The following is an 18,452-nucleotide window of genomic DNA, read 5'->3' on the forward strand; positions in this document are numbered from 1 at the left end:
TTCAGCTGTTACCAACAGTGCTGTGCATTTTGAAGATACATTAATAGAGGGCAAAAGGGAGAAACATACCCAGAGGAAGGTGCATCAAGCAAACCCTTGCCAGGGCTGCCTTCCATCTGGAAACCAATGTCCTCTCTGCTAAAGAACATGCGGAGCCAGAATAGGTCTCTCTACAGTCATTTGTGGTCCTACCACCAAGACTCTACACTTGGAGACTAGCCTATGATAGTGATGATGAGTAAGTGAATGAGAGACCACCAATGAATCCCAGGTACTATATGCTATATTTTAGAGCAGTGGTTCTCAACCAGGTGTTTTGACTGACAACTTCCAGAAATCACAATTTACCAGCTATTAGACGGATTATCTAAATCCTCAATTAAAATCATTACTGTAATTGCTCCCATTCCTAGGATCCCTGACTTGCAATGGGGACACATGCCTTAGTTACATCCTCTTTGGATTAATATAATGTCCTGTATGAAGGGATGCCTGTGAAGAGTATTTGGAATCTTCAGCTGGCCGAAAGACCTGCTCCAGATTGCTAATTAGGGCAGGTTATAGTTAAGTACCTTGTTATATCAGGGACACTGGCTGCCAAAGGATTCCCCGAGGCAGGGAGCAGCCAGACTTTGAAACTGCAAGGCCTTTAAATGCTAATCAAGATGGCCAATTGCAACAATCACACTTGCCTCAAGCAGACAAGAGCTCTTTCTCCTACCCTATTCCACAGATATTTAAACCTCACTTGCCTAATGTCCAACAGACCTCACAACCTCTGAGGAAGCCTGCCATAGATGTGGGCGAAATGTCAGGAGAGAATGCTTCCGAAACATTGCCATACATCCCAGAAAACTCACAGCAACCCAGTGATTCTGGCGTGAAAGCTTCAACAACTCATTGTTACTTTGCTTATTGTATTTATACCACACCTTTCTCCCAGGCAGGGGTTCACCCATAGAGCCCTATACACCCTGGGTCCAGATTGCCCGAAGGTGTCTATCTTCCCATGTGAGCCCACCAAAGCTTTAAGATCACTGGAGGAGTTATTTCTCTTGATCCCACCACCTTCACAGGCATTTTACAGTGGGAATGTCGACAAGGCCTTCTTCTGGACCACTTCTAGCAAGGCTGAATTGACCCCTTCTTTGCTGTCCTTTTGCTGGCAGATAGAATCATAGAATCATAGAGTTGGAAGAGACCTCATGGGCCATCCAGTCCAACCTCCTGCCAAGAAGCAGGAATATTGCATTCAAAGCACCCCTGACAGATGGCCATCTAGCCTCTGTTTAAAAACCTCCAAAGAAGGAACCTCCACCACACTCCGGGGCAGAGAAAAGATGGAGGATTTTCTATTCCAGCAGGCTTTTGAGAACATATTGTTTTATATGTTAATGGCCTTTCATTTAGTGTATCTCTTCAATGTTTTGTCATTTACTTTTTAAAATAGTTTTGATTCTATAAATAGTTTAATGCTATATTCTTGAAAAAAACTTTTAGCTACATCTGATTTTTCTGGCACTTATGTTTAATTTTGTTAGTCCCACACTTCAGAAAAATGTGAAGCATGAAGAAAAGCATCTATTAGTGACATAAGCCAGTTTACAAAAGGATATGAGTAATTTAACAGTTTCTTCAGGAAAATAAAAGAGGCAATGTAAAAAGGTTAAATCCATATTCTCAAATTTGCCTCTTTTGAATCCCTTAATCATTCTTGTTGGCAGCTAAATGAGCTTCTATAATGGTCTATTCTTTGATCTACCAGCTATCCTTCCTTGATTGCAGTGCAGTGTCTATAAAGTTTTGGCAAATGGGGGTGGAAATGCAATTAGCTGGCTTGATATCATAGTCCTAGAGGCAATTTGGCACCTACCTTACAGACTAACTGGCATATGTCTGTCTAATAATGCACCTCTGGGCAAACCGAATTATACTGATGAGCAGAGGATCTTTAGCCATGTTGCAGACAATGAGTCAGAAATGGCCACCCCGGGTCTAGACACCTAGCAAATGAATCAGTAATTTCATTTAGAGTTTGAGAAAGTTACTTTTGGACTGCGGTCCCTTGAATCCACTAACTACTAATTGGACTGACTGGGGGATTCTGCATATACTGTAATCTAAAAAGATCTTGAAGATCCCTGCTTAGCTTTGAAAATCACTGGATGACTGGGTTGTTGTAGGTTTTTTGGGTTATATGGCCATGTTCTAGAAGCGTTCTCTCCTGATGTTTTGCCTTCATCTATGGCAGGCATCCTCAGAGGTTGTGAGGTCTGTTAGAAACTAGGAAATTTGGGTTTATATATCTGTGGAAAGTCCTGGATGACCTTGGGCAAGTCACACTATCTCAGCCTTTGGAGAAGATGCAGCAATTGCCAACCTCACCCGAATGAATGAAAGCCCTGTAATAGCTTGCTTTAGTGTCATTATAATTCAGAAACAACATGAAGGCACGCAACAATAACAACAACAAATATAGTCTGGCTTGTATTTAAAGTGCAAGGTGAAGGCTTTTAAGTCATGCTGTTCATCTGGTTGCTCGCGAAGGGTGATGGGCAGATATTTGCCAAAGTTGACTTGGAGACTTTCTAGCTAGAGTATGTTTGCAAATGATTCATCTTGGCATTATCTGTCTTGCTTACCAGACTTTTAGGTTTAGGAGTATCTTTCCCTCTCTCCTCCCTGACTCTGTGAAAAAGAACATTGCAGAGAGCCGGGTTTAATTCAGTTATTTCAAATGACTTTGCTTCATTTTTGGAGGGGTTTGTTTTGTTTCAATCTCAAGGCCTAGTTAGAGTTTTTTTGGCAGCAGTGATAAAATATTTCTTCCAGGAAGGACCAACCAGCCAAGTAGTTTTTACCCCCATCTGACTGTTTCAGCTTGGCTGTTGTTTCTGAAATGCCCAACTTTATGTTCATTCAGAAACCAAGATTTGTGTTATGTTCGTTTGGTTCATTGTTTATCCCTGTTTGCAGAATTTTGGGGCTGGTTTCAGTTGCATGAGGATAAATCCCTTGTTTATCTTAGAGTAGACCCATTTAATGAATTGGACTTACATAACTGCATTTAACAAGTCCTGTTTCATTCAGTGTATCTATTCTAATGGGGACTTTGAAAACATGAACATTGTAAGTTTCATAGAGACCTCTAAACCAGGGGTGAGAATGATATTTTTGGGAGCCAAGATTGTTTTCTTGGGCAAAATTGTGTCCCCCATACCTCATTCTTAGCAGAAAATCAAAAGTAATTATTATTATTTTTGAAACCAGAAATGTTTCTTTTTCTACATGAATTTATAGGAAGAGTTTTCTAGAGGTCCTGTGGCCAGAAGAATAATCCCTAATGCTTGACCAGTTTAGTTTTTTTAAGAGAGTAAGTGAGCTCACCATACCCATCCTTTCTTAGTAACAGAGAGTTCAGAATCACTCAGATTGTATTGTGATAGACCTGGGATGAACTATTTTGTTGACAATAACAACATGGGTTATCTACAGTCCAGGTGCTTAGTTCTAATTTAACATTTTGGGAGATTATTTTAATGTAAAAAACCATATTGTACTTTACAGGTAGTGCTTTGACTCCACACCTTTAAAGGACTAAATAAAATAATCAGAATTAATTTGAAGCTTTGGCCATAAAGAACCCACTTGCAAGCCCTGGTCTGTAAAATGTTTTTGCCTTGTTTGCAAGTTGAGGCAACCTTCTGCCTTGTTTTCTGGGAACTGGTTGTCCTTTCTTGAGAGTAAGAGAATGATTACAGATACTGAGCAAAGTTAAAATGTTATTGCCGCTGCTGTTAATAATGAATTCCCAGTGCAAACACCCTTCTGATCTTCTGCTTCCTGTCACCTTTACTGGGGCAGGAAATAATAAATTGGAGGCACTGACTGCTATTTTGTTTGGGGATGTTTTTGCATCTATTTAAATTTATCTTTATCTTAGAGTACTTATCAAAGGAGACCCAGTATGTTGGACTATGACTCTGGAGAACAGGGTTCAAAATTCTATTTGGGCATCAAAACCCTCTGAGTGACCTGGGGCGAGTTATATACCCCCAGCTTCAGAGGAAGGCAAAGGTAAAGCCATCCAACAAATCTTGTCAGGAAAACCCCATGATGGATTGCCCTTAGGGTTATAGCTTGGAAATGAGTTGAAGGTCACAATAACAACACTTTACAGCATCTGATTCCCAGCAGCCAACCAAAGGCTATGCTAGTGATAAGCTTGCAAATGCTGTAATGAAAAGTAAAATTAAAAGCAAATGGAATTGATTTAGAGAATTTGAATAGATGTAGGTTCTATAGCTCAGTGGATATAATTTGTAGCCTTTATTCTGTCAAATTCCTGTTCCCAGTGTGAAGGTTCTTGCAGTATAAGGCCGTTTGATTTGAGAGAGAAGCATTCTTGCTTATTGATTCTGGATTTTTCATCATTGCAGTGTCTTGTTATTTTCATGTTACTGAGCAACAAACCAAAAGTTTGTCATCTATATCAATTGCTGTTCTTTCATCAAGTGGTATTTTAGCCTTCTGACAACCAGTGAGATATGTTAGATGGTGATGGCATTATTTAACTCTTGCCTCGGTCAAAACATAGGTCCAAAATGTCACCCCATGTTCTGGCAAGAATTATTCCTTCTCAAACAGTCTCACTCAGGATAGTCAAATATCCTATATTACAAAGGAAATGCTGTCAAAGGGCAGTTCTGTGTTAAGAGATGTCCTGTATTTTAGATATGTGAAATGTCAGGTTGAACTAGGTAGAATCTGCCCCTCCCGGATGCTTGTTCTGGCCATTTAGGGCTCTCCAAGTGGTCATGCCCTTTTCTCTGCAACACCTTTCTCACAGTCATTTGGTGGTTTTGCGCAATCCCCACCACCACCATTCTGAAACATCAGAATGGCTCCTCTAAGGCTTCATTACTAAAAATAAGAACTTTAAAGCAAAAGTATGCTGTATTTTTCACATACACCTCTTTTGTCTTTGGGCTCACCCATATTCCACATTTCCTGGAATGTGACACATGAGAACTTCTTTGAATTCAACCCTCAGGCGAAAACGGGTTGCCACCTCTACTCTATTTAAAGCCATCCAGTACCAGTTGTGAAGACAACCCTGTGAAGGAAGAACTGGGACCTTGAAATTGTCTATCAGTGTTTAATCACTTGAACAACAGGATCATAAGGCATGCAGGTCACCTGATCATATTCTTCCCCAGTCTGCTGAGATGTGATGTAGCTCAATGCCATTATTATTGTTACTGTTGTGTGCCTTCAAGTGGTTTATGACTTGTGTCGATAGTATAGAGTTTCATTGCCTATATTTAGTCAATGAGGGTCTACCATTGCCTTTCCCTGAAGTGGGGAGTGTGATTTGCCCAAGGTCACCAGTAGTTTCCATGGCTGAGCAGAAATTCGACACCTTTGCTTCCCACAAACAACTACGCCAGTTCTTTCTAAATGTCCACGTACACTTAAAAGTACAATTAAAGTATACATTTTGCCTAAATAGCATAAAGCCACCTACTGTTGGGAGCTAGATAAGGTGAGCTCTGGTTAGTATTAAGATGGGAGACCACCAACACATACCACATGTTGTAGGCGTTGTTTCAAAGGAAAGAATTGACAAAGCCACCTCTGAATATTCCTTGCCTAAAAATAAAACAGGCAACTTGAAGGCACACACACTTCTTTGCCCTCCCTGTCTTCTTCCTCCATGCCTTCCTTGCTTTCTTGTATATCTCCACACCCATATATTGAAGATACATGGGATATATCCTTTCTCATATATTGCTTAGAGTCTATCTACCTTCCCAGCCATCCGTTTATTTTAGTATGAATATTTGAAGTTTGTGGCTTCCAACACATAAGTAAAGAAGCAGCATCCAAAAGGGGTAAATTTGACATAATATCCACATGCCCTGTAATCCAGTGGATATTTTTCCTTCCTCTTTAACCTTTGCCAGCTTTTCCATTTTATCTTAATATAATCCCTTCCTGTGTAAAAGTTAAACCCTGAGAACACAATTGATTTAATCCCTGTTGTTATCAGATTCTTCCCTTGTAGTCCTCATTCTATTTTACAGATGCTCATTTGTGGACTTGTCACATGCAAAAACATATTTTTCAAGATAGTAGGGATTCTCCCTTTGATTTGACTTGTTTGTAGTTTGAACTTGGTAGAGCTTTTCAGTGTGAATTGGCTGCCACTTATGCTCACTTCATAGGGATGGAACATTGTTCTAATGGAGGGATCTTTAGCTTGTTTTTAGGAGTATGCGGAAACCAAGAAATGCCCATTTTGTATAGTTTCTGTAGCCTAGATAGTTCCAGGTGTGTTTTGGGGGCTTTCCAGATTGTATTGTGTGTGTGCCAGATAATCTTTCACATCAGTTGGGGTGATTTGTGGCTCATTGGTTTAAGACATCTGACAAAAAAATCCACCAAGTGGTTAGTATCGAGACTTTCACATTTGTTTAATTCCAGAGGTTCAGTGATGCTAAGTTTATGTTTGTGTAACCTTACTGACACACTAGGTGTGCCTCTCATTTTTTTTAAAAAAATGGTAGTTGCTGTAGTATCATGTGCCACATTGTGTCTGCAAAGGGTTAGTTTTAAATACTATCTGATGCGGTGGCATCAGATGAATAAAAGTGTACAGTATTCCCCCACTTATTGTGGGTGTTACGTTCCAGGACCACCTGCGAAAAGTGAAAATCCGTGAAGTAGGCATGCTATATATATAGCATGTGTATATATATATATACATATATATATATATATATATATATATACACACACACACACACACACACACACACACACATATATATATATATATACACACACATATATATACATGTGTGTATATATATATATATATACACACACACACACACACACACACACATATACATATACATATATCACATTCCGAGGGTGAGGCAAAAGCTAGGAGAGATTTAAAAGCACTAAGCACTTTTTTTTTTTTTGCTAGCTATAAGGAAGGGCTTATAAGGCTGTGAGTTACATACTTCTTTGTATCTCCTCTCTCTCTTTTTTTATTATTGGCTGTCTCTCTCCCGAGGGGGAGGGTGAAACCCCCTTCCACATTCCATCATTGCCAGTAGGCAAAATCCCGTGAAATAGCGAATCCACGAAAAATAGTGAGGGAACACTGTAGATACATATATAGTGAAGGGTAGATTCAGCAACACTTCTTTTCACCACTTATTTCCAAGGAGTACCCCACTGCTTCCGGCCCATTTGCTTTGTGTACAAGGAATGGGCAGAATATATACCTTATCTTTCACATTAGAAAGCAAAATGTCTTGGACAAACCCAGTATCTTTCTACGTTAAAACAGTAGTGGCCTTTACGGTGGGGATAAATTTATCTTATATTTGTGGACTTGTCACATGCAAAAACATATTTTTTAAGTTAGTAGGGAGTCTTTTCTCACTCCATCTGCAGTTTATTTAAAACTAGTTTGGCACCAAGGACTATTGGCAAATGAAATATTTAATATTTAATGAAATCAGTACAGTATAAGTATCTTAATTTCATCCTGAAATGATAAGAAATTCATACCAGAACAAAGCTGAAAAGACTGTTAATACACTCCTTAAAAAGCAGCTGTGATGTTTTCCTTAACAGGTCCAGTTGGTGTTATATCTGGAGACTATATCACACAATATATGGAGGGAAACTGGGTTTATCATATAAAGAGAACATTCAAAACAACCGTTTGCAACTATATGAGCCATGTGTTTTCAAATGTGCCCCATGTTCACTTATTCTATGGTTTAATCCATGGATACAGAATCTGTGGATATGGGTGGTTGGCTGTAACCGATTCTGCTTTACTCCTGCCTTTTTTTCTGAATGTTTTATTTCTGTGTTGTTATAAAAATAAACAGTATTTATGGCATTGACAATGTGAATAATGTGTGGTTTTAGCTATATGGAGGTCAGTAATAAATGTCTATGTCATCATTCTGACACATATTCACTGAACCTGTTTCCTTGCAGTTTTATTGGACTACATTTCCTATAATTCCATAGGAACATGGTTGTGGGACTATGGACTTGGAGTCCAATATGTCTGAAAGAAAACAGGTATGGGTTGGCTTCTGTAGCACCTCTGCACTTCGTCATCTGTCTACCTTACTGGGAGTTTTGACATATTTATGCTTCCTATTGTTTGGGAAAGGCGGTTTAACAAATCGACATGTTCTCACATTCATGACTTACAAACCTAATGACATGTATAAGTAGTCGGGGAGCTATAGCATGGAACAGTCAGAATGGCTGAAGGTCTTTAGAAATAGGAAAATGTGGATGTGAGAAACTATAGGCAGAGTAGTTGATGGAAACCAGCTCTTATGCAGATCTCCCTTTTGGAAATGAGAAGAGTTATATGATCTCTAGGTAATCCTGAAAGGCTACGACTACTGATGCAGTAAATATGTAGACAGAACAGAAAGACTGGTTCATGTTTCTTTGCAAGGTGTTAAATGTTTCAAAAGCATCTAGGTGTCACTCCAGGACATTTAAATTGAACATACAACTTCTGCTTCAATTGGGCCAAGTAGACTGTGAGAATGATAGTGTCAGTAAAATTATTGAGTGGAGCTGGCATATTTTTCTTTGCACATTCTTGATGAAAGTCTGAACAGAACTTCTTAGCTAAAGAGATCTGAGCATTGGGAGGAAATGCTGCTATATGAATACTAAGCATGCCTATTAGCATAGTAGATATATATTTACCAGTTTATTGTGGTTTGTGCAATCTTGCTCAGTGTCCCCAGAAGATGCCTTCCTTAAGACTTGCAGAGGTCTGAAAGATGAGTATTTTAGATTCCTAAAATCCTGTTTTTCATTTCCACAGCGGATCGTTGTAAAGAGGTGCAGCAGATCCGAGAACAACATCCAAACAAAATTCCTGTGAGTATAAAGCTTTATATACCCCTTTATACAGATGTCTGTGAATTCTTCTTCTTCTGCTGCTGCTGCCTCTCCTCCTCCTCCTGTTTATTTATACCTTGCTGTTTCTCTTCACAAGGAGTTGTGGCCTGTTTGCCCTTCTTGGACCTACTAATGTTATTCACCTTTCTTCTTACACTGACACTTTGTCCATCTTACTATTTTTAGTGATTAGAGATACCACTTTGTTGGCTGTTGTATTATTTTACAACAGTCTCCAGATTCAGAGGGTCTACTTTCTTTTAAATAAAATTGTAAGGGTATATTAAGAGAGTTGTTGTGCGTTTTTGAGCTGTATGGCCATGTTCCAGAAGCATTTTCTCATGACGTTTTGCTTGCATCTATAGCAGGCATCCTCAGAGGTTGTGAGGTCTGTTGGAAACTAGGAAAATGGGGTTTATATATCTTTGGAACCCCATTTTTTCTAGTTTTCAACAGACCGCATAACCTCTGAGGTTGCCTGCCATAGATGCAGGTGAAACGTCAGGAGAGAATGCTTCTGGAAAATGGCCATACAGCCCCGAAAACTCACAATGACCCAGTGATTCCGGCCATAAAGCCTTTGATGGTACATTAAGACTTTGGAATTATTGCAGTATGATGCCACTTTAACTGCCATGGCTCAGTGCTATGGAATCCTAGTGGGTTGTAGTTTTGCAAGGTCTTAACATCTGCCAAAGAGTGTTGATGCCTCACCAAACTGCAAATTCCATAATTCTATAGCATTGATGCATGGCAGTTAAAATGGTGTCAAACCACATTAATTATACCATTTAGAAAGACGCATCATTAGTTTCCCAGACTACAAAGCAGTCTCCTCTTTTTCTACTCACTTCACTGGAACAAAAGGACAAAGATAAAATGCAATAATCCCCTCCGCGTCTGCAAATTACAAAATATTGAGTCAGAAAAATCATTTTGCTGATTTTTGCTTGTATACAAAGCAACCCCAGGTTTCTTTAAATGGCGAGAAAAATTGGGGCTATTAAAAATGTAGGTGCGGTACTGTGGTTTTCTTTCATCCAAATTACACATTAGTTTGTTTGACCCAGAAGTTGTAGAGTTGCAAATTCGCATGAGAAATTCTGATTGAGAATTCATGTTGACTAACTTGACAATCTTCAAACTGGCTTTTAATAATTTATTTTGGGCCCTTCCAGACAGGCCCTATGTCCCAGGATCTGATCACAGGTTTTCTGCTTTAACCTGGATTATATGAGTCCCCACTGCCAGATAATCTGGGATAAACAGAAAACCTAGGATCAGATCCTGGGATATAGGGCCTATCTGGAAGGGCCCTTAGACTGCAGCAAAAAATGGTTCAGAGAGCAAAAAGGTAACTTTGTAGGTAGTTTGATTATTCTCAGAATACAGTACCTTTTGGTATTTTAGTTGAAATCTGAATTGTGTGTTGTTGACATTGTCTTTATCCTCCCTTTTCTTTTCCCTTCCTTTTTAAATTTCCAAATCTTTCCCTCTTATGAGCATTCGGGTGTCACCTGGGCTGTCCTATAATCTGTTTACAGCTCTAGCAATGTTAGACACCTTCTGTTCTGGCTAACAGAAATGTATCAGTTATTAAATTATCAGCACATCATTCTATTGGATTAGGCCTAACTGAATGCTTGGAATTTAGTGCTTTGATTTTATTTTGCTTTGTTCTCTCAAGTTGTCTTCAAATACTGTGGAATTGATTTCGTTATAATGAGATAGTTGTTGTTACTGGATAACAAAAGTTCTTCAGAGTCATTCTGGATATTCTAAAGAAGTGGAATTGATTGACTTAAACCAAGCGCAGGATGGTGAACAAGATAGGCTTTTGGTCAGAACCAGGAGGCAGTTCCTGTCTCTAACATGTTTCAGTGTTTTGGAAAGTTTATTGTCAGCACGTTTTCTAAGCTTACATGTTATGTGAAATATATGGTATTAATTTCTTAACTGTTGATAAATTCTTGCCATGGTTGAGCATCTCAGTTTTCCTTGCCACTCCTGTGTTTTTCTTATCTTTTCACCTTCTCTAGTCACTTATTAGCATCTCCAACCTGTTCAGCTCTAGGTCTTTATGCACTAGATTTATGCCTTTTGTGCATTAGTGTGGATGCACTACATTTTTTCTTGTATATCATCTGGGCTGTCAGTTGCTTGATGTGAAAGGAAGCAGAGATAGTCACTGCTGCTTAGAATGGGACAAGCACTTGATTTTGTGGTGACTTTACTAAGAGGGTGAAAAAAGTGATAGAATCATAGAGTTAGACTGTACCTATCCTGTTCTTAAAAGAAAACCACCAAGTTTTGTACCAAGAAAAGCAACAGAAATTGCTACCTTTGCAAATTAAGCAAACCTCAAACACAGGAAGGTCTCAAAACAAGGAAAACCTCAACGAGAAATAACAGAAGAGGGCAAAACATCTCTGTTTTATATTTACTTTTTGTTATACTCTGTTTACTATGATTAATTTCTACAACATTCAGAATCTTTGAAGTCTGGATATTCTATCTATTGGATAATTATGGAAAATGCTATTATCTAACTACTGATGAAGATTAATTGAAACAGCTACAAATTTCCAGGAATTCTTCATTGCAGCTTCATAGTATTTTGCCAATGATATGTGACTTGTGGGTTGTATACAGTTGTCCTTTATACAGAACTGGAATGGATTGTAATATGATTGTGTCTCCATTGTTCATCATGAACTTCCATATTTAGGTTTAAATTATAGTTACGATGCAGCTGCCCTTTTATTCATTCTGTCCTCCACATTTGCAGTTTTTACTTTTATGGATTTGATTATTCATGGATTTTATCCAGGAATCCCTAGGTCTTCCAGTGGAAGTTTACTAAGGTAAAGGTAAAGGTAAAGGTTTCCCCTTGACATTAAGTCCTGTTGTGTCTGACTCTGGGGGATGGTGCTCATCTCCAGTTCTAAGCCGAAGAGCCAGCGTTGTCTGTAGACATCTCCAAGGTCATGTAGCCAGTATGACTGCATGGAGCGCTGTTACCTTCCCGCAGAAGCAGTACTTATTGATCTACTCACATTTGTATGCTTTCAAATTGCTATGCTGGCAGAAGCTGGGGCTAACAGCAGGAGCTCACACCGCTCCCCAGATTGGAACCACTAACCTTTCAGTCAGCAAGTTCAGCAGCTCAGCAGTTTAACCCGCTGTGCCACCAGAAGCTCCTGGTAGTTGACTAGAGTTTAAAATTTAATCTCATTCTTGATTTCAGTAAATGTGTAAGGCTGAATGTATTTCATTGCCTATAGACTTTAGCTGATCTGCACCGTTTGTATTAAGTTGTCCTTCTCATATATACATTTAAAGTATTTAGTTACAGTGTTTGGTATTATTCTGCTTTGTATCATTTTGAAGTTTTATTACTGTTTATGTTATTCTACATTATATTGTTTTCAGTGGTTGGTTATTGGTCACATTCAATTGCTTTGAGGCTTTGGTTATTCTGTGTTCTATATATTTTTATCCATATTATTTATTATTACATTCCCTTTTTTGTTTCATTGTTTGGATTCCCCCTCTTCTGCTAATGTTTCCTAGTTTGTGTTTTGCAGTTTAAGCAAATTTGTATTATAATCTTTAGTTTTCTATTATTCCACTTCTGCAGATCATCACTTTTAAAGAACCAACAAGAGGGATCCATTAATGGATCTTTTGAAACCAGCTGAGGTTATCTTCTTGTCCTCATTTCTTTATTACAGTAGGGTTTTTTAAAAATTGTGTCAGAAGTGATTTGAGAAGCTGCAAGTCACTTCTGGTGTGAGAAACTGCAAGTCACTTCTGGCCGTTTGCAGAGATGTTCCCCAGGGGATGTCCAGATGTGTTACCAACCTGTGGGAGGCTTCTCTCATGTGCCCACATACAAAGCTGGAGCTGACAGATGAGAGCTCACCCCGTCTCGCGGATTTGAACCACTGACCTTTAGGTCAGCAGTTCAGCCGGCACAAGGGTTTAATCCATTGCACTATTATGGCTCCTTGTTACTGTAGTGGAAAATGTGGATGGCTTAGTCCCATAAATTTGGTGGTGACCTGCTAACAATTGCATTCCTCAAAAGTGGTTAAGTAGTCACTTGATCAGCATTTATGCATCGAATTGTACCTAGTGTTTCTTCTCTTGTTAAATAAATAGAGATTAAAACACAGCCCCCCACCACCACTACCCACAAATGCACAAGAAGCTATCCAAATTGGAGACAGGAAACATCTAGAAGTCTAGCCCTGTCTGGTCCTTGAGATCATGTAGACTTGGCTAGGAGAGGGAAAAGTCTCTTACATTCATAAGGATTATGTGAAGTTTGTCAACTTTTGGGGGAAGGAGATTCTTGATGTCTTTAATAGCTGTGTGGCAAGGAGATACTTGGGGAAAATATTATAGTAATGTTGTTTTATGCTTGTTTTATACTAATGTTATGTATTTTAAATATATTATGTTTTAACCTTGTTGACTGGGCTTAGCCCCATGTAAGCTGTCCTGAGTCCCTTTGGGGAGGTGGAGGCAGGGTATAAAAATAAAGTTCTTCTTATTATTATTCTATTATTTTGTTGTACTGAAATTGCAGTCCTTGGCTGACTACATTTTGAAAGGGTAGGTAGAACCGGATGGACCTTGATGTGATTTGTTAAGGTCACTTCTTAAATTACAGGTAAGATGTGTGCCAACAGAGATTAGAACATGAATCACTGGAGTCAAATTGCAACAAAATAAATTCCACGTAATCAAAAAAAGAACATTTTGATGATAAGACTTTCCTGGGAGATAATGAACTTGCCTTCTTTGGAAGTCTTTAAATAGAAGTCAGATGGGCCTCTCTTAGGAACCCTTAGTTTTGTATTCCTTCATGGCAGGGAAGAGGACAAAATGGCCTTGTGGTCTCTTTCAATTATAACCACTGTGCAGTAAATGTTCCAGTGGAAAAAGCTCAATCTCAGTCATTCTCAGCCTGGATTCCTGACATGATATGCTTTGGTGATGCTGGCCAGGGATGATGATAGATGTGGTACTGCACTGTTACAGCACCATTTGTTATTGCTGGCAAAATAGTAATTGTCACTTCTCCCCAATTCCCTAATGAGATCACAGTGTGCATGGGGCTTAAATGAGCAGTAGCACTGGTGTGAACAGTGACAGGGGCATAAATCGATGCTGTCATATTTTGTGACCTTCTTTCTTTGCCCATTATTCTTGACATTAAGTTTGCATGCTGTACACCTTCACCACAAAGAATGTTGGGGTGCAAAGAAACAGTACTGAGGTCAAGCCTTAAATTAGATCTGGACTCATGTGAGGTATGCCCTGCCTAGCAAAGATCCTATTAAATCTCAGCCCTTCTTGGAATGGCAAACACAAGGGTGCTTTGGCAGCCTTTCCTCAAATGATTTCCTTTCAAATTGTGAGACAAGTCTCAGCATTAATCCAAAATGAATGAGAATATATATGATGCCAAGTGTTCCCATCTCCTTGAATTGAGACTATTGGGTGTGTGTAATTTCATAAAGACAGATATGTATTTATAAGTACATATAATATAGTCCAATCTCCCTTTCTATGGGGCATACACTCCTGAGATAATAGCACACTCTATTGAAATGAAGGACCTCTGTCAAAGAATACGTAAAGACATGCTGGAGGGCCTAGAAATGCCTAGGGAGGACATATATCGTCAGTCTTGAATAAATGAATCAATGATGCCATGGATATATACATAGTACATATGTACTATGTACAAATATTTCTCACATAGAGATTATAATGCCTGATATTAGGGTTTTTCAGGGATGTTTTTTTTCTATTTAAGTATTTATTTAGAAGGACATTTACATACTGCCTTTGAGTACCTCCTACATAAGTGCCCTGAAGGTGGTTTATTATTGTAGATCAGCCAGAGACTGATGGTTTAACTGATGATTTAGAGAGGACTGTGAGCTTTCCTGTGGCACAAAGTCTGGGGAATGATGGTTCTCTCTGTGAGAAAACTGGCTTGGAAAGTGCAGGGCTTCAAGGGCATTCCAAGGAATCAGAAGGAACAACAGCAGATAAGCAATTGAGTGAATAGCTGAGTGATAAGGAGGGTTCCCAGGAGAAACCACCTGTAGCTACGGAGATCAACAAAGTTTTTGTTTACAGATCAGAGCAGGAAATAGATCATGTCACTTGGAGAGATTATGTGGAAAAGTTGTGGAGAAAATTCATGGAAAACAGACTGATTTCATGGGTGTTTATTAAACAGCAAGTTGTTTACCTTAAGTTGAGTTCTGGCAACGTAGTGTTAAAGTGAGACGCTAGCCTGAGTTCTCTGATTCTTGGATCAAGTCAAGCCATGGTTTTGAATTTAAAATATCCTGAGAGGATTTTCTATGCTCCTGTTTTTGTATTCCTGTTTTTACTAGTTTTATCTTTCTTGTGGACTTATGCTGTACCTGTGGTTTCTGGCTGTTCCTGGACTTTGTCACCTTTGGAACCTTATAAGACATTTGGATTACTGTTTGGTTATAACCTGTTGCTCAACCTTTTTGGATTGTGTATCTTCCTTTCTTATTCCTGATTTTTATATGCCTTTTATGTGTTCCGTACAATAAACTGCTTGACTCTTGTGTGGTGCAGTGATCATAGGTGTTTCCAGGCTTGGAGTGCAATATTTATAACAATAACACAAAATACAAGAAAGAAAAATGAGACCATAGAAACAAACAAAAGATAGCACAATTAACAGACAAGTAACATCAATTGAGTTATATATTACTTTTATGATAACAGATTTTACCCCAATCTAATCCTTTCAATGAATTTGGAGCCTTTCATCTAACAACTTACTTGGGGTTTAGTCTTAATCGGGTTTTCGGTAGATGCATTGTTATTATTTACAGTGCATGGGAAGGACATTCTGTTTATAATGAAAACACTGACTCAGAAGCAGCATAAGATTTATGTTGAGCATTTTTTGTCCTGATGCACAAAAAGGAGGGTTTTGTAGCCTTCTCCTCTGTTGCTTCTGTCTTCTAGTAGGTTTCCAGTTTCAAATCAATGTTGCAACCTCAGTGTCTGAGGTTTCCACTTTTCTTTTGACCACTTTTCCCAGCTGTGTTTCTGAATATGGGTGAGGTGTTCCAACAAAATCTAATGAAATATTATTACGTAAGAGATGAAATGTGAAGAGAAAGGGTTGGATTCAAGTACTGAATCCAAACTACACCATGGAAATAATTTGTTGAAAATAAATACCTCCCTAATATCTTTAATAATAATACAAAGGAAAGAACTATCTCCATGTCTTTACTCCTGGGAAGTCACCTGTCAATGGAATGTTATTTTTGTTGCATCTAGATATTGTGTTCCAAAATTAGAGATCTATAAAACTATGTGAAGACTCGGGGAAGTTGCTTGACATTGGCTTCAGATTCGACAAAATAAAGTAGTAAAGTATGACATGGAACATTTCCTTAACACAGGAAATTTACTACCATGGGAGATGATGGTGGTCTGTCACTTCGGGGATTTTTAAAAGTGGTGTGGTCAATCCAAAACTGGCTCACGACTCACTTCAGCCTTTGAAGTGTCCATAAGGAGTGTCACAGTACCCACTGCTGTCCTTCTCTTTTCCTACCTCTACTGTAAGAAAACATAGTGTTAAGTAAAGTTTATTTATTGTATAGTAAAGGTAAAGGTTTGATATGAAGTTTAGCTGTGTCTCACTCCGGGAGGTGGTGCTCATTTTCATTTCTAAGCCGAAGAGCCGGCATTGTTCATAGACACCTCCAAGATCATGTGGCCAGCATGACTGCATGGAGTGCTGGTACTTTCCCGCAGAAGCAGTACCTACTGATCTACTCACATTTGCATGTTTTCGAATTGCTAGGTTGGCAGAAGCTGGGGCTAACAACGGGAGCTTATCCCATTCCGCAGATTTGAACTGCTGACATTCTGGTCAGCAAGTACAATAGCTCAGCAGTTTAACCCGCTGCACTACCGCAGACCCAATTGTTTATTGTATACTGGTATGTTTTTTCAAAATTGGACGCAGCAAATATTGCACATTTTGGTTGAGGATATGCCTTCAGGGCAAAGGTCTGGCAAAACAAAAACACCCAGTTCAAAAACAGCTTATGCTTAGCCCAATTTGGAAGTCCTTTAATAAGGGTTAGCACTTTAAAATTTGAAGATTACCACGTTATGAAGTAAGACCTGTGAGAAGTATAAGATTAGCAAATAATTATGCTTACCACATTTGTTGCCTCAAAGGATATGTTTGCTGCACTTTTAATTTATATATGTGTGCATATAATCTATATGTATGCATGCAATCATTCTATACAGTAGCCTATTCCTATTGGTTGTAATCTTAATTAAAGTTGACCCATTAAATCAGATGTTGGATGGTGAAGCAACAGTTAGGTCATACTTGTAAGTAGTTCAGTCAATGCAGCCTAGTTGATGGTAGCATAGTGTGCATGTGCAGGTGAGGAAGAGTGTGTGAGGCTGGAGGGAGGCTCGCACCAGTGAGTCCCTTCAAGGCATGGGGGTTCTGTGTGGGAAGTTTGGCCCAATTCTATCATTGATGGGGTTCAAAATGCTCTTTGATTGTAAGTGAACTATAAATCCTGGCAACTACAATTCCCAAATGTCAAGGTCTATTGTTCTCAAATTCCACCAGTGTTCACATTTGGGCATATTGAGTACTTGTGCCAAGTTTGGTCCAGATCTATCATTGTTTGAGTCCACAGTGCTCTCTGGATGTAGGCAAATTACAACTCCAAAACTCAAGGCCAATGCCCACCAAACCCTTCCAGTATTATCTGTTTGTCGTGGGAGTTCTGTGTGCCAAGATTGGTTCATTTCCATCACTGGCGGAGTTCAGAATGGTCTTCGATTGGAGGTGAACTATAAATCCCAGCAACTACAACTCCCAAATGACAAAATCAATCCCCTCAACCCCACCAGTATTCAAATTTGGGCGTATTTGGTATTTGTGCTGAAATTGGTCCAGGGAATGAAAATACATCCTGCATATTATTATTTACATGATGATTCATAACAGTAGCAAAATTACAGTTATGAAGTAGCAATGAAAATAATTTTATGGTTGGGGGTCACCACAACATGAGGAACTGTATTAAGGGGTCACGGCATTAGGAAGGTTGAGAATGACTGCTGTAGTGTGATGACGGGGAGGAAATGTGCATGGGCTGCTACTTCCATGAAGTCTTTTCTGATGTCCATGCTCAGGGTGGCATTCTCTTGCACATGTGATATTTGGGGTGAACCAGTAGCATGGCCCTTTTCCTACACACATGAGCCTTCCGTATAAGTAACACTGTGGAAGAAGGTCACATTTACTGCACTTTTCAATCATTTCTTAGATTTCTTAGGGGAAAGAACACAAAGGGAGAAAGAGAAGGGGGGGGATTTTCCTCTTCTGTGGCAAGTCTCCAGCACAGAAACACTTGTAGATAATC

The 18,452-nt window shown here is 39.0% G+C and overlaps 1 protein-coding gene across 1 annotated transcript in view; it reads left to right on the top strand.

The window, feature by feature from the left end:
• The window catches only part of MAP1LC3A (microtubule associated protein 1 light chain 3 alpha), a 40,116-nt gene that overhangs the window by 15,113 nt on the left and 6,551 nt on the right, over window positions 1–18,452 (top strand). Inside the window, exon 3 of the mRNA XM_060772325.2 lies at window positions 8,891–8,946. Within this exon, the coding sequence (XP_060628308.2) occupies window positions 8,891–8,946 (56 nt within the window). The remainder of the gene's footprint in view (window positions 1–8,890; window positions 8,947–18,452) is intronic.

This window comes from Anolis sagrei, chromosome 4, assembly GCF_037176765.1.
Source record: "Anolis sagrei isolate rAnoSag1 chromosome 4, rAnoSag1.mat, whole genome shotgun sequence".
Lineage (NCBI taxonomy): Eukaryota > Metazoa > Chordata > Lepidosauria > Squamata > Dactyloidae > Anolis > Anolis sagrei.